Here is a 13,643-nt window from a genome sequence, read left to right as displayed (position 1 = left end):
GGCAAATATTCCAATCTAAACCTCGCTAAAAAATGCCTTAAATATCCATCGTGATACCCATCATGACTTACGCCTTTCCAGCCTGGGCTGTTGCTTCTCTTGCTGACATTTCCAAGCTGTAAATTGTGCAAAATCAATTTCTTCGTACCATCAACAGCGCACATTATTAAGTCCGTAATCGATGCATCCATGAAAATCTAAAAATAGATCCAGTAGATAAATACTTACGAAAAGCAAATGAGAAATTCTTTCAGAACGCCCTGGACTGAGAAATTCTGAATCATTTTAAACTATTTCATTACGAAATCCTAACTGAAGATCTGCATCTTAGAACATTTGCTGCGTCCCTCTTAAGTGGAAATCAAAACATTTTAACTTAACATTATTTTTATGAAGTAAATACCTGCTTTTTGCAATTATGATTCAATTTTGTAGGACATTTTAAGCAGCACTGACGAAGGATAATTCACGGGAGGGTGGCCACATCAAGTGACTCTCCTTTGCCAGTCAGGAACCCGCATTTTCCAAATTGATTTTTATAAATCAATGCTGTATATATGTATATATTTACTCGTGAATTTGATTCTACTTATGTGCGTTTTATGTTGTACGCCATATTTGGACTGCACAAGTTGTATTCTCCTGCAGATATTTTTAATCACATCTTCCTTTACAACACTCACCAGAAACTGAATCACGTGACTTTGTTCAGGGTATCAGGACTTAGTAACTGCCCTTGCATTACCTTATTATTATGTAAATATTGTATATATGTTTACCAATTTCATTCATCATTGCACATCTCTATTCATACTTTTAAATGTAGTCCCTGCTAAAAATTATTTATTACATACTCATGCTTAACGTATCTTCTGTGAATACTCTCTCATTACATGAGTTTCTGTTTTCGACATTAACGACAACGGTGCTCATCTGTTGAATTCTTCACTTGCATTATCTTGTCAGCTGTTTCTATGAGCTACTTTTCAGATTTATTTAGCTTGTAATGACTATGAATATTTTATTTTATTTGCTGAATTCTAAAATTCATAATTTTGTTAGAATTTACGCAGCCAATCAGATGCCCTCATTGGACCCCGTGACAATTAGTTACACTCTCTTCAACACCTGCTATCCTGTATATAGTCTCAGCTCAAATGTTAGTTTACCTCAGGCCCTCTTAGTGGCATTACTTTATGACGTCCGGGAAACGTCATGCTGTCTAACACAATAATCGCGGCATACAGCGGCACTTGAAACTTGGATCAGAAAACATTGTCACAATTTATCTTATGCCCAAAAGGCCATGATCATTGGCTTTCGGGCCAAGGGAGAAAGCATTTCCGAAACGGCTAATTTTGTAAACTGTTCGCGTATCGCCATGGTAAAAGTATACGTTGCATGGCAAAACGGCACTATCCAAAATCAGCGACGTGGCAAATGTGGTGCACCACGGGCCATAGATGACAGAGGGGAACGACGCCTGCGGAGATGCGTTCGGGCAAATTAGACGTGCAACCGTTGAGCAACTGACCACCAAGATAAACCAAGGGGCTACCAACAATATCTCCTCAACAATGGTTCAGCAAACATTGTTGCGTATGGGCCTCCGCAACAGACGCCAGGTTAAAGCACTTATGCTGACTGTAATTCACCGACGACGAGGGCTGGAATTTGTAAGCCAGTACCGCAACTAGGCGTCCACCGAGAGGCGACAGATGGCTTTTCCGATGAATCACGTTTCTATGCTTCATCGGACAGGTTGAAGTTGGCGTGAAACGTCGGAACGCAAACACCCTGCAACAATTTCTAGAAGGGTCCAAGCTGGAGGAGGGAACATTACGGTCTGGGAAATATTTTATGGTATTCTCTGGGTGCACTCATCAATGTGGAAGGCAAGACGGTTCAGCAGAAATACGCATCTGTCCTTGAGAACCATGTCCACCCCTACAAGTGAATTGTTTTCCCTCTGATAGCGTCTACCAGCAGGACAATGCGAAGTGTGATACAGCTCGCAGTGTATGTACGTGGTTCGAAGACCACCAAGATGAGTTTAAAGTACTCCCCTAGCCAGAAAACTCCCTGGACTTAAACCTAATCGAGAATCTGTGGGATCACCTCGATCGGGTTGTTCCTGCCTTGGATTTTTAACCGCGTAACCTAGTGCAACTGGCCACTGCACTGAAGTCGGTATGCCTCAACATCCCAGGGAACACCTTCAAGAATTTACCTGATTCTTTTCGTGCACATCTCACAGCGGTTCACTCTGCCAAAGGTGGTTATTCTGACTTTTGACATGTGGTCATATTAATGTTACTGTACTGTATACTTCCAGAGCAGAAATGCAACGGTCTACATGGTGAAGCAGGTCTGGGTGTTCAACAGCATTTTTCTATGTTTCATAGGGATTTTTCAGGTATCATAAAGGGATTGTATAATATTACCTTTTGTCAAATCGATTAGTTCCATTGGCAGTTCTCTATATTTGCTTTTAAGACATCGATTAGATGTGGTTGAAATGCTAGCTGCATTATAACAGTATGCTCTTAAAAATTTGAAAAGCTATCCATGTATTCTTAATTAAGGAATCCAAGACAGCTACATAACTATTGAAGTTTTTGTGTTCATATTTCTCCTTGTTTAAGATTTTTAACAGCAGTGGGAAATGATCTTCAAGCATATCCGAACGAGAGAGTAAAGCTTTGAAAAGTGTCAACTTCTGTTGAAAGATGTGAAATTTTTGCAACATATCATATACATGCTTTGCAAGAAAATAGTTAAATCATTTTGTTCATCTGAAAAAAGTACAATGTTTCAATAAAATTCTTAACTTGCTAATTTAAGTGGTTTTCTTGCTCCCTTGTTAAAAAGTAAAATTCGTTTTCGTAAGGCCAAAACTTTCTTGATAATTTGTCCCCTTGAAAGCAAATGAATTTTGCAACACGGCAAACCAACGCTGTTTCATCATCTAATATAAGAATCTTACGCGCAATAAATTCACTGGAATAATGTTAATAACTTCAATACCTTTATCCATAGTAGTTTGTAAAATAATTACTTTACCGCAAAGAGTTTCCTAGTTGCAATGGAACGACATTAATTTTTCTAAATTTGTAATTTCTTTTTTAACAAAAAATGCAGCCTTCTCTCTTGCTTTTCATAGTTGATGTGCCGTTGGTGGAAACACTGATAAAAAACAGTAAGATTTAGTTCTGATTTACAACATATTTCTGTGAAGTTGTTAAATATGTCATTCCCACGAGTTCGCCTGCCAAGTTTAACCAATGCGAGTAGTTCCTCATAACTCAGTTTTTGAGCCCGCGAGCAGTGCCGCTTGCGCATACTATTTTTTTAATGAAAATTGTAAATAACTGAAAAGACTGCACAAGAAGCTTAAAAACCCTATACCCTGGTCTAATCAAAATGGGAGTTTCATCTTAATTCTAAAATATATACACCTGACTCTCATTAATTATTTATAATATTTGCACTCGCTAGTACGATTATTGTTTGATGCATTTACGTGTGTTTATTAATTAGTTTTAATCTCAAAATTAATCTCCTTCAGATATTTTTAATCACATCTTCCTTTACAGCACTCACCAGAAACTGAATCACGTGACTTTGTTCAGGGTATCAGGACTTAGTAACTGCCCTTGCATTACCTTATTATTATGTAAATATTGTATATATGTTTACCAATTTCATTCATCATTGCACATCTCTATTCATACTTTTAAATGTAGTCCCTGCTAAAAATTATTTATTACATACTCATGCTTAACGTATATTCTATGAATACTCTCTCATTACATGAGTTTCTTAGGATGCGCTGTTCAATGAAAAGCAGTGCGGTGCAATTTTTTGCTACTCTAGTATGCTAAGGTTAGCACGCATTTTGGAATCTTTACCAATAGGCAAAAAGAGGCTTACCAATAGGCTTAACTCGTAGGCTTGCTACTGCCCGATGGGTTTTAACAATGAAATGTCGCAGTTCACCCATAGTTTTCTTCTTTACTGTTTAGTGGGATGAGCCTTCTAGTTCTCTTTCTTAACTGTTAAATGAAACACGTGAAGAGAACTCTTTCTTCATGCGTTACATAGATACATATCAGTTTTTCTGAGATCAAAAGATTCTCAAACTTTGAGTATCACTTTTATTAATTTTAATAATAAGGATTTTCTGCAGACCACTTACTCTTGTCAATTTGGAAAGTAATTTTTTAACATATGTTATTACCAATACACTTATATTTTGCAAAATACAAATAATTAAAATTCATTTAATTTTGTGTTCGTATTAAGTAATTAAGTTAATGAGAGAAAACTGATATTCTTTTCAATAAACCAAGGCTATTAGAGTTAAGATAATTTTACTGTATTAGCTAAAAGTTAAATAAATGCTGTGGTATACTAATGAGATGGCTCAGCCTATCGATTTTCGCATAGTTATTCTATGTTTGGATGTATGCTGGTAAGAAGGACCATAGCCATAGTGCTTTAACCTTTTAACTGTCATGCCCGAGTTAATCTCGGGCACAGCACTGGTGTTCGAAAATGTCACGCCCGAGTATTACTCGGGGTAATTTTTTTTTTTTTTTTGAGTGCATCATATTGTTATACCCGAATATATATCGGGAGACGTTTATTTCGGCTTCATTTCTTTGTCAAAGCTGACAGTATCTCGGGAAAAGTTAATGTGCGCTCAATTCAATAGATGACAGCACTTTACTGAAGATTTCAAAGGTCAGAGGTTATAAGTTCTTTGGTTCAAAGTGCACGGGATCTTTTTGTTGTAAAATGGCGTCCAGTTCTTTGAAACGTTATATAGATGATTTAGATTCTTCAACCGAAGATGAAAGATGTGTGTCTGATGTGCAGTATTCATGATATTTCCATGGTCAGCCTAAAAAAAATGAAGATATACTCAAGCCGAAGATTGTTTCTGACTACAGTCTAACTATGGGTGGTGTAGATCGCTGTGATTAGGAAATATCCTTTCATCCAAAAATCCGAAAACGTCAGAAAAAATATCATAAAAAGATATTTTTACATTTACTAGACAAGGTACTTTGGAACTCATATTTACTCTATAAAAATGTATTTGGAAAACATATTACATTTTTAGAATTTCGAATCCAAGTTGTAGAAGAGCTTTTACATAAATATGATGATGCAGCTTCTGGACAAAAGAATGTTGGCAGACCACCTACAATAGATAACCCTACCCGTCTTACTGAACGACATTTTATTTTCTGTATTCCTCCTACTCCTGTGAAACGTGAGCCTACAAGACAGTGCAAAGTGTGTTGTTTGAAAAGGATAAAAATGGGAAAAAGATAAGGAAGGAAACACGGTTCTGGTGTAGTGATTGTGGAGTTGGTTTGTGCTTGGAAAAGTGTTTCCAGTTGTACCACACAAGACTGAATTACTGAACTACTAATACGTATTCACTTTTATTTATTTTTTCATTTATTTATTTTTTAGAAAATAATTCATTTTCTTTCATTTTTAGAAAATAATGCTCCACTATTTTTTCATTTATTTATTTTTTAGAAAATAATTCATTTTCTTTCATTTTTAGAAAATAATGCTCCACTAGAAGCGAACTTTACAACTGCCATGTTGAGTGGCAGCCGCCTCAAGCAAATATGTAGTGGCTACAAAACTTTAAAAATTTTACCCATATACTTCAAAATATCAATTTTTAACTACTTAAGTATATTTTATTTTGTACTAAACATTTGATTTTTCCAATAAAAAAATTTGACAATTTGTGTACCCAAATCATCAAAATAACTCGACAGTTAAAGGGTTAAATTGTTTATTGTAAGGATTAGAATAGAAGTCCCTAGGCAGGGTAAGCAGTAACAAATTTTATAAAATGTCAGTCTTTTGAGGAAATAATTATATAACGAGCATCACGTGTAATTTTCAAGCTCTGGGATATTTAGCTATCGTGTGATGTACGCAGTAAGTTGAAATTTAAGTTTTTGTCTCTTATGAAAATCAAGGAGAACCACTAGGGAAGACTTCGAGGACCATTTGTGGGCCGCGGCCTGCAGAGTGAGAAGCGCTGTCTTAGAGGATACTCAATAAATGCATGCTTTTTTTAAGAAAGGCAGCCTTACCCTATATTGCCGTAATCAATGAACCTAGTACAGGGCTGGATTAAGACTTTTAGAGTCCTTAAGCGCTTAAGATTTTGATGCTCCGACTTACATTTTCAATATAATGCTTGATTTCTCACATCTCTGCTCTGTCTACCTTATTTTAGCTCCGCAATATATTCCGCGATGATAAAACCAGTAATGGAAAATTTTTGTAGTGATCCATTTCTTTGTGTCCCTAGGCATCTTTTGGTGGAGTTCCCTTTCTTTGATACCCTAAGCACACGCTTATTTTGTTTATGGTTTCCCCAGTTCTGATCCAGTCTAATCCCTGATTCGTAAGCTAAGATAGCAAGGTGGAGGAGGGAAAAAAATTGAAGGTACATGAAAACACACATCCAAGCATAAATGTAGTTTAGTTATCTGATCATGTCAAAGCATATGACATTTTGACACGCTTTCTTTATCTTGGAAAGACTGTATACTTTGGCATTTGTATTAGGCATGTAGTGTATACTTTGGCATTTGTATTAGGCATGTATTCGCGAAAAATTTCATGCAACTATTCTTTTTTCAGAAAATGCCCCATGGTACAAAACTAGCACTTTCTTGCAAATGTTCATTATCTTCGTGTCGCGCTGTCATAGCAAATTTTTTATCTAATTACTGATTTGCGATGAGTGTCAAAAACAAGTTTCTCAATTAACTAAATAAAAAAAGCTTTACATTTGCATGATATTTATAATATTAATTTTTATGAAATGGATCCTGCCTCATAATGCAAACTTTATTTCCATATGTTTCCCTTTTAGTTTGGTAACTGATATAATAAATACTATATTGCATATCCAGATGATTGAAGTAAAATCTATACTACATTTATTTCTGCTTTGAAAAGTAAAACTTCACACAAATTAACCTATTTCTTTTCTTTCACTTAAAGGTCTATTGGGTAGGTCCTATATTAGGAGGTGTAACAGCTGGTCTCCTTTACCAACATATACTTGCTTGTCCACCACCAGAACCTGAAAACCTGGAGAGGCTAAAACTCCAAAGTTTGCTCAAAATAAGAGAAAAAGAACTAATAACTGATCGCACAACGTGTATTTAATTTGCTTCGGAAAACTTTCATTGCTTGCATTTATTTACACATACATATATATTTTTTAGTTCTGTTAAGTTGTCGTTTCCACTTCTCAAAATAACGGCTGTTTGATAACATGTGTTTCCCCCCTTTTTTGGGTTTAGGTGTATCATTTGTTACTTCAGTATTCAAACGCATTTTATGTTTTCTTCCTACTGTAGAATAATAAATGTTTATGTTTTAGTTTCGAAAAATATGTATTTTTAAAAATATGCGCTTATATAAACAAAAATTTGGATACATATGGTATATTTATGTACAATTTTCAAAGTATGTACTTATAGAATGTTTGAACTTAGATATTTGATCACACAAACGTGTGTGTGTATGAGTATGTACTTTTATGTATGAGTGTGCTTTAACAGTTCTTACAAATACAATATATGTATTTCATTACACAACTAATACAAAAGATGTTTTATTTAAATGCATGGTACTTTTTCTAAAAAATAGTGAAAAACTACAATAGACTAAACTTAAACTAAATTACGCATACAATGGTAATATTATATATACAAAGTAGTAATTAGTAGTATTATAAATAATATTACAAGTAATATAAGGCTTGATGTTTGTCATTAAGTATAAATTATTTTGTAGGTTACTGCATACCGAAAATTGTTTACTTAGCAGCACTTTCACAAAACTGGAAAACATTCTCTAATCGGTGAATACACTTTTAGTACTTTTACGTATATAAACCTAGAATAAAATGATATACCTTCCGTTTCCTTCATGAAAGTATTTTAAGTTAAAAACATGAGTAAAATACTAAATTTATGAAAAAATATTGTAATTGAACTGCCAATGTGAAGAAAAGAACATACCCAAAATTGTGTGTTTTGGAGGGAAATTGTTCAATTCCCCCTCCATGGGAAAAAATAAGCAAAAAAATAGCTTTATGAATAAAGTGTGGTATACCAGTAATTCAACCGTATCAATTCCCGACACAGAACATGTTAGTTTCCTCAGTGCAACAAATATACAACCCGATATTCTTTAGAAAGTCAGCTCACTACAAGCAGGTTGCCCTAGTATCTTAAGAGGTCTAGTTTGCCATTATCAAATAATCCACTCTAACTTCTCAAATTAACTTTATCAGCTGTAATAGAACCCCTTTAAAATCCTAAGTTGCATTTTGTTCCTTTAACTGATGTGTGCATTGAAGAACGATTTAAAAAAAAAGTGCATTTTGCAATTTTAGGCATTTATTAGCTTCTTAAAGCTAGCAATTTAATTACTTGCCATCACATATACCATAAACAAATGCTTCAAGACTCTCTGAATTAAGGTATATACAAAATGTTCATGAAAGGAGGCTTACGTTTTATTTCCTTAACGGCTGATCTAAACACATAAACTTCTAAATAATATTTTCTCTAAACAAGGTAGAGAAATTTATGAGATTAGTTTCAGCGCTGAGGGATAAAAACGCTTTTGAAGCCACAAAAATTAACCTTTTACTTGACTCCAGTAAAGCAAAAAGCCATTGGTAGAAAGTTCATTATGTTCAACTTAAATGCTAGAAGTTCTACACATTTATGTGTACAATTTAGTGAAACACTCGTGATTATTTTCTCAGTCCCAAATTCAAAATTAATAACTTGCACTGTTTTACTCTCCAGTGTTTCTTAAACTGTGGGTAGCTAAAAGTTTTAGCAATTTTAGTATATCTTTAACTTATTATAATACTTTTACATTTGCCAAATATTTTTATACAATGCATCTGAAACTAGATAAAGATAATACAATACAGATAAAGGAAACGCGAAAACTTTTCGAGACTTTTGTTTATGATAGAAACTTTCATTTTACTTGCTTTGCACGTGACGCTGTCAGTTCGCCAAAGGCCCTGCATATGCAAGCAAGATCCCAGTGTTTGGGCAACACATGCGTGATGAGCCGTCTTTGACTATAACGTCGCAATCAACCGTGTCGACAGTGTCAGGTCAGTCGTTCTATACGGATCGTTTTCACACGTTTGAGCGCCCCTTCACACCGAATATATATATGGTGCTAACTGTCCCGATAAAACAAGCTTTCTGTCGCTTTTGACGTCGTTGTTTTTGTCGTTTCATCAGCAAGTACATAACTTACTTTTATAAACCTATAGTTTGTCATTAGAAAACTTTGTAATCCATCTCCAAGGAACAAAAATTCAATTAAAACCATAAATTATTATAATAAATAAATTTTTCATACAGTATTTGAATTTTTATTTTAAATTAGTATTTCTAGACTTCTATTGCAGAAAACCCATAAAAAGTAAAAAGAAAAATCCTGAATTGCAAAAATACCAAAATAAAAAAGTAAACATTTCTAGTATTGAAAAAGTAGTTATTGTCGTTGACTGCAGATTAATTTACTTGCCAAGGGGAACAAATCAATCTGCTATCAATTAACAACAACTAAATTAAGTGAGTGTTTCGTCATTCTTCCTAGTAAGGGCCCAATATTCTGCAGAGCCAGATCACAAGTCATGTACTATCTAAATCAAAAGAAAGATTCAATAGACATAGTATCTAAATCAAAAGATATAAGTCCATTTTTGCCAAAAGATCTTTCATAAGCAAAATAAAAATAGCAAGATAATCTTTTAAATTAAGTTCATGAAGAACACAACTAAACGGTATCCTTACTTTAGAAGAACTATTCTCCGACACTCTCAACTTCAAACAAACCCCCTATTTTCTCAACAATAATTGTAATCAAATATTTTTACGCATGATGGATAAGTGGTTGAATCTAGGTAAAAGAAATTTAAAAAAACTGAAAACAATGAAAAGTCATCTCCGGTACGTAGGAAATTAAAATACCAAGAAAACGAAAACATGACGAATCATAGTTGGAATTTGGTTTTATTTCTTGTAATTATGACGGAATTAAAAAGCCGTTATGCTTAATTTGTAAAGAAGTTTTGCTGCAGAATGCATGAAACCCGCCGAATCAAAGCGACATCTCAATAAGCATATTCCGCACTGCAAGAAACCCAAAGATTACTTTGAACGACTTTTGAAAGCAGCAAAAATTTGGCTTTGAGAACTTTGTACTGTGAATGAAAAGTATTTACTTGCGTCTTATAAAGCATCCTATTTAATTGTGAAAAATAAAAAGGCCCATTCAGTTGAAGATAATCTAATATTGCCGACTACTATTAAGATGTTAGAAATAGTTCATGGCAAAAAGTACGCAGATGAAATCCATAAAATTCCATTATCCATCGCTACTGTTTCAAAGCGAATTTCGTAAATTAATAAAGATCAACATGAGCAGCCAATAACTAGGCTCAAAATGAGTCCTAAGTTTGCAATCCAGTTGGATGAATCAATTGATATTACCAACTTGGTTCTATTATTAGTGTATGTTAGATATATATTTGAAGGATGAGGAATTTTTGTTTTGTCGTTCTTTGGATGGACATACAAGAGGAGAGGCCATTTTTGTAAAAGTTAACGAATTTTTCATAGAAGAAAGTTTGCAGTGGAAAAATTGTGTTGGCATTTACGCAGACGGTGCTAAAGCGATGGTCGGTGAAAAAAAAATTGAATTTCTAGCCAAAGTTAAGGAAAAGTGACAACCAACATATATTTACTCATTGCATGATACATTGAGAGGCCCTGAGGGCCAAAACAATATCAACAGAACTAGATGTTGTGCTTCGAGATAAAGTGGTCAACTTTATAAGGTATTTCTCCCGCCTTCTTAGCGTGCCTTCGTGGTGTAGTGGTCTGCGCGCTGGGCGCGTATTTCAGAGGTCATGGTTCGATTCCCGGGGAAGGCGTTGCTCATTTTTCATCTCACCTGCTCCAAAAAAAGAACCTAATGGCTAAAATTCATTCTCTAAAAGTCGTTTGTTTTAAAATCTTTCTAAAGACATTGGTTCTGAATACAAAAGCTTATTATTACATGCAGAAGTAAAGTGGCTTTCAAGAACCCACAGTTTAAAAAGGTTATTAAAATTAAAAGATGAAGTTCTTTTCTTTCTAACCGAACAGAAATCTGATTTTGCGAATTTATTCTATAATTAGATAATTGATAATTTAATTCTATAATTAGAGATTCGAATTTATTCTGTACTCACATAGCGCAGGTTTTGTACCCACAACTATAAATTCTATAAGTTGTGGGTACAAAACCTGCGCTATGTGAGTGGCATATTTGAAAAACTAAATTAACTAAAATTTTCACTTCAAGGAAAGAGTTGTAACATATTCATATTCAAATCAAAAATTGATGCTTTTATTAAGAAAATTACCATATGGAGAACCATGGTGGAAAAGGGTTAGTCAGAAATGCTTGTCACAAGTCAAGTTTTAAGTGAAAATGATGAAACAGATCATCAAAAAAGATGAGTTGTTAAAAGTGATAAATGAACATCTTCGGTGTCTTGAGAAAAGTTTTGAGAAATATTTCCCTTAAATTTTAGTACCAGAGAACTAATATGGATTATGAAACCATTCGGGATTAATGTTAAAAATTTTACTCATTTGCCATTAAAAATCACAAAAGGAATGATTCGCGGTTCGAAATCGATTTTAATACGAAGTCCTTAGAAGATTTTTGGCTAGGAGTCGCAAAAGAATTTCCAACGGTTTCTGAAACTGCCATAACTTTTTTTTCTTTCCCCCTACGACATATTGGGTGTACAAATAAGTTTTGAAGGATTTACATAAGATGGCGTTACTAGTATTAAATCCTATCAGACAATCTTGTCACTAGGAGCAGGTTAAAGCGCCAGCATTTCTGGCTAAAAATTAGTCTATTTCATTTCGCTAAAGTGTAAATAACAAACTTTCTTTGTGCTCAATCCACGTCAACATTTCTACCAACAAAACAAGATTTGCGGGAAGCGCTTCTTTTCTTGTTTAAATTTGAAGAAACCTGCAGCTGATGGGCATCGACTGGTGTGTGAAGCATATGGGGAACATGCTAAAAACATGTGAATACTGTTTCCGGGCCTTTAAAAGTTGCGATTTTGACGCCAGCGGCAAAGAACGCGAAGGAAGGCCACTAAAATTTCAAGACGCTGAGTTGGAGGGGTTATTGGACTAAGATTCATACCTCATCACTAGAGAACATTACAAACAACAGTTGATGCAACTGAGCCGAGCGCTGAAGCTCAATCCCCCCCCCAATATGCCAGAAGACATAACAAAGTGATCTTTCAGCACGACAACGCTCGCCCACATGCTGCAACAGTCTTCAAGGAAGCTTTGGAAGCGCTTCGATGGGATGTCCTACCCCCACCCGCCGTATTCACCAGCATTTTTTGGAGGTAGGAAGTCCTTTCTTACCTCCATGTTCACCAGATATTGCTCATTCCGACTTCCACTTGTTCCGCTTGATGACTCATGACTTGTGCAGCACTTAATATGAAGCAGCACTTAATACGAAGAAGCCAAAAATTGGGTCGGTTCTTGGATCACCTCAAAAGAAGAGGACTTTTTTAAACGCGGGATCCGTATGCTACCTAAAAGATGGAGAAAAGTCGTAGCTAACGATGGACAATACTTTGAATAAAATACATTCTTCCAGTTTCTCTGAATAAAGCTTCAGAGTTACAAAAAGAAACTCTCAAAACTTATTTGTACACCCAATATTTGTGTGAGACGACATTCTCATCTTAAACCACCATTAAATCAATGTGTCGATCAAATGCAAAGAATATTGATTAAGTGCTTCGTCCTGCGGTGTCGACTGTTTTGCCAAGATTTGATGCTACAATTAAAAATAAACAGGCACAACCTTCCTGCTGATATTTAATCCTCGCATATGCGCTGTTAGAAGTAAGTGGATTTTCTCAGTAGTGACCTTCCAAGAAACTATACCAAATATACTGTCTCTCTACGAAAAACCCAGCTGCCGCCACAGTGTCCGGCGGGGTGCGGTCGCTAGCAACAAGGCTAGTATATTTGAAATAGGGTCGAACCAAGAGTTGCTTTATTGTTATTTTGTTTTCGGCGACTATTGGCTGAGCTGAAAAGAGTTATCATTCGTCTTCAAGACAACCCTACAGAAAATGGGTCAAGGCTCGTTTCTATGGCAACAGACAGCTGCAGGCTAACTGGCTAGAGCTTTTCTTATGATTAGCCAGTTAATGTTTGAATTTACTCAAGTAATTGAATTTAATTTTATTATTGTATTATATTTTTAAGTTTGTTATTTATTTAAAATTTTCTCATTGTTCTGTGTCTTAAAATTAAAAATTAATGTTAATAACCTAAAACTGCAATAGAATATTACAGTACAACTGACAGTTTCACTATTATAGTACAACTGACTGTTTCACTCACGTGTGTGTCTGATTTTCCCAATGATTAGGGGGGGTCCCACAAAATTTTCGAAAGTATTATGGGTCCCCACACCAAAACGTTTAAGAAATCCTGCTC

At 34.9% G+C, this 13,643-nt stretch overlaps 1 protein-coding gene across 4 annotated transcripts in view; it reads left to right on the top strand.

Annotated features, from left to right (window-relative positions):
• The window catches only part of LOC118199289 (aquaporin AQPAe.a-like), a 92,565-nt gene extending 85,117 nt beyond the window's left edge, over positions 1–7,448 (top strand). For 2 of the 4 annotated variants that reach the window (XM_085810094.1, XM_085810093.1), the window contains one exon: positions 7,054–7,448. In XM_085810094.1, coding sequence (XP_085666220.1) covers positions 7,054–7,221 — 168 coding nt within the window. In that variant the 3' untranslated portion in view covers positions 7,222–7,448. Of the gene's footprint in view, positions 1–5,584; positions 5,733–7,053 lie in introns of those variants that run through there. The other 2 variants (XM_085810095.1, XM_085810096.1) reach the window with 2 other exon arrangements.
• The last annotated feature ends 6,195 nt before the right edge of the window (positions 7,449–13,643 follow it).

This window comes from Stegodyphus dumicola, chromosome X2 (genome assembly GCF_044657685.1).
Source record: "Stegodyphus dumicola isolate Sdum_Otavi_A_Nest chromosome X2, ASM4465768v1".
Classification (NCBI taxonomy): Eukaryota; Metazoa; Arthropoda; class Arachnida; order Araneae; family Eresidae; genus Stegodyphus; species Stegodyphus dumicola.
Note: the sequence above shows the minus strand (reverse complement) of the source record. Positions and strands in the feature narration are given on the sequence as shown.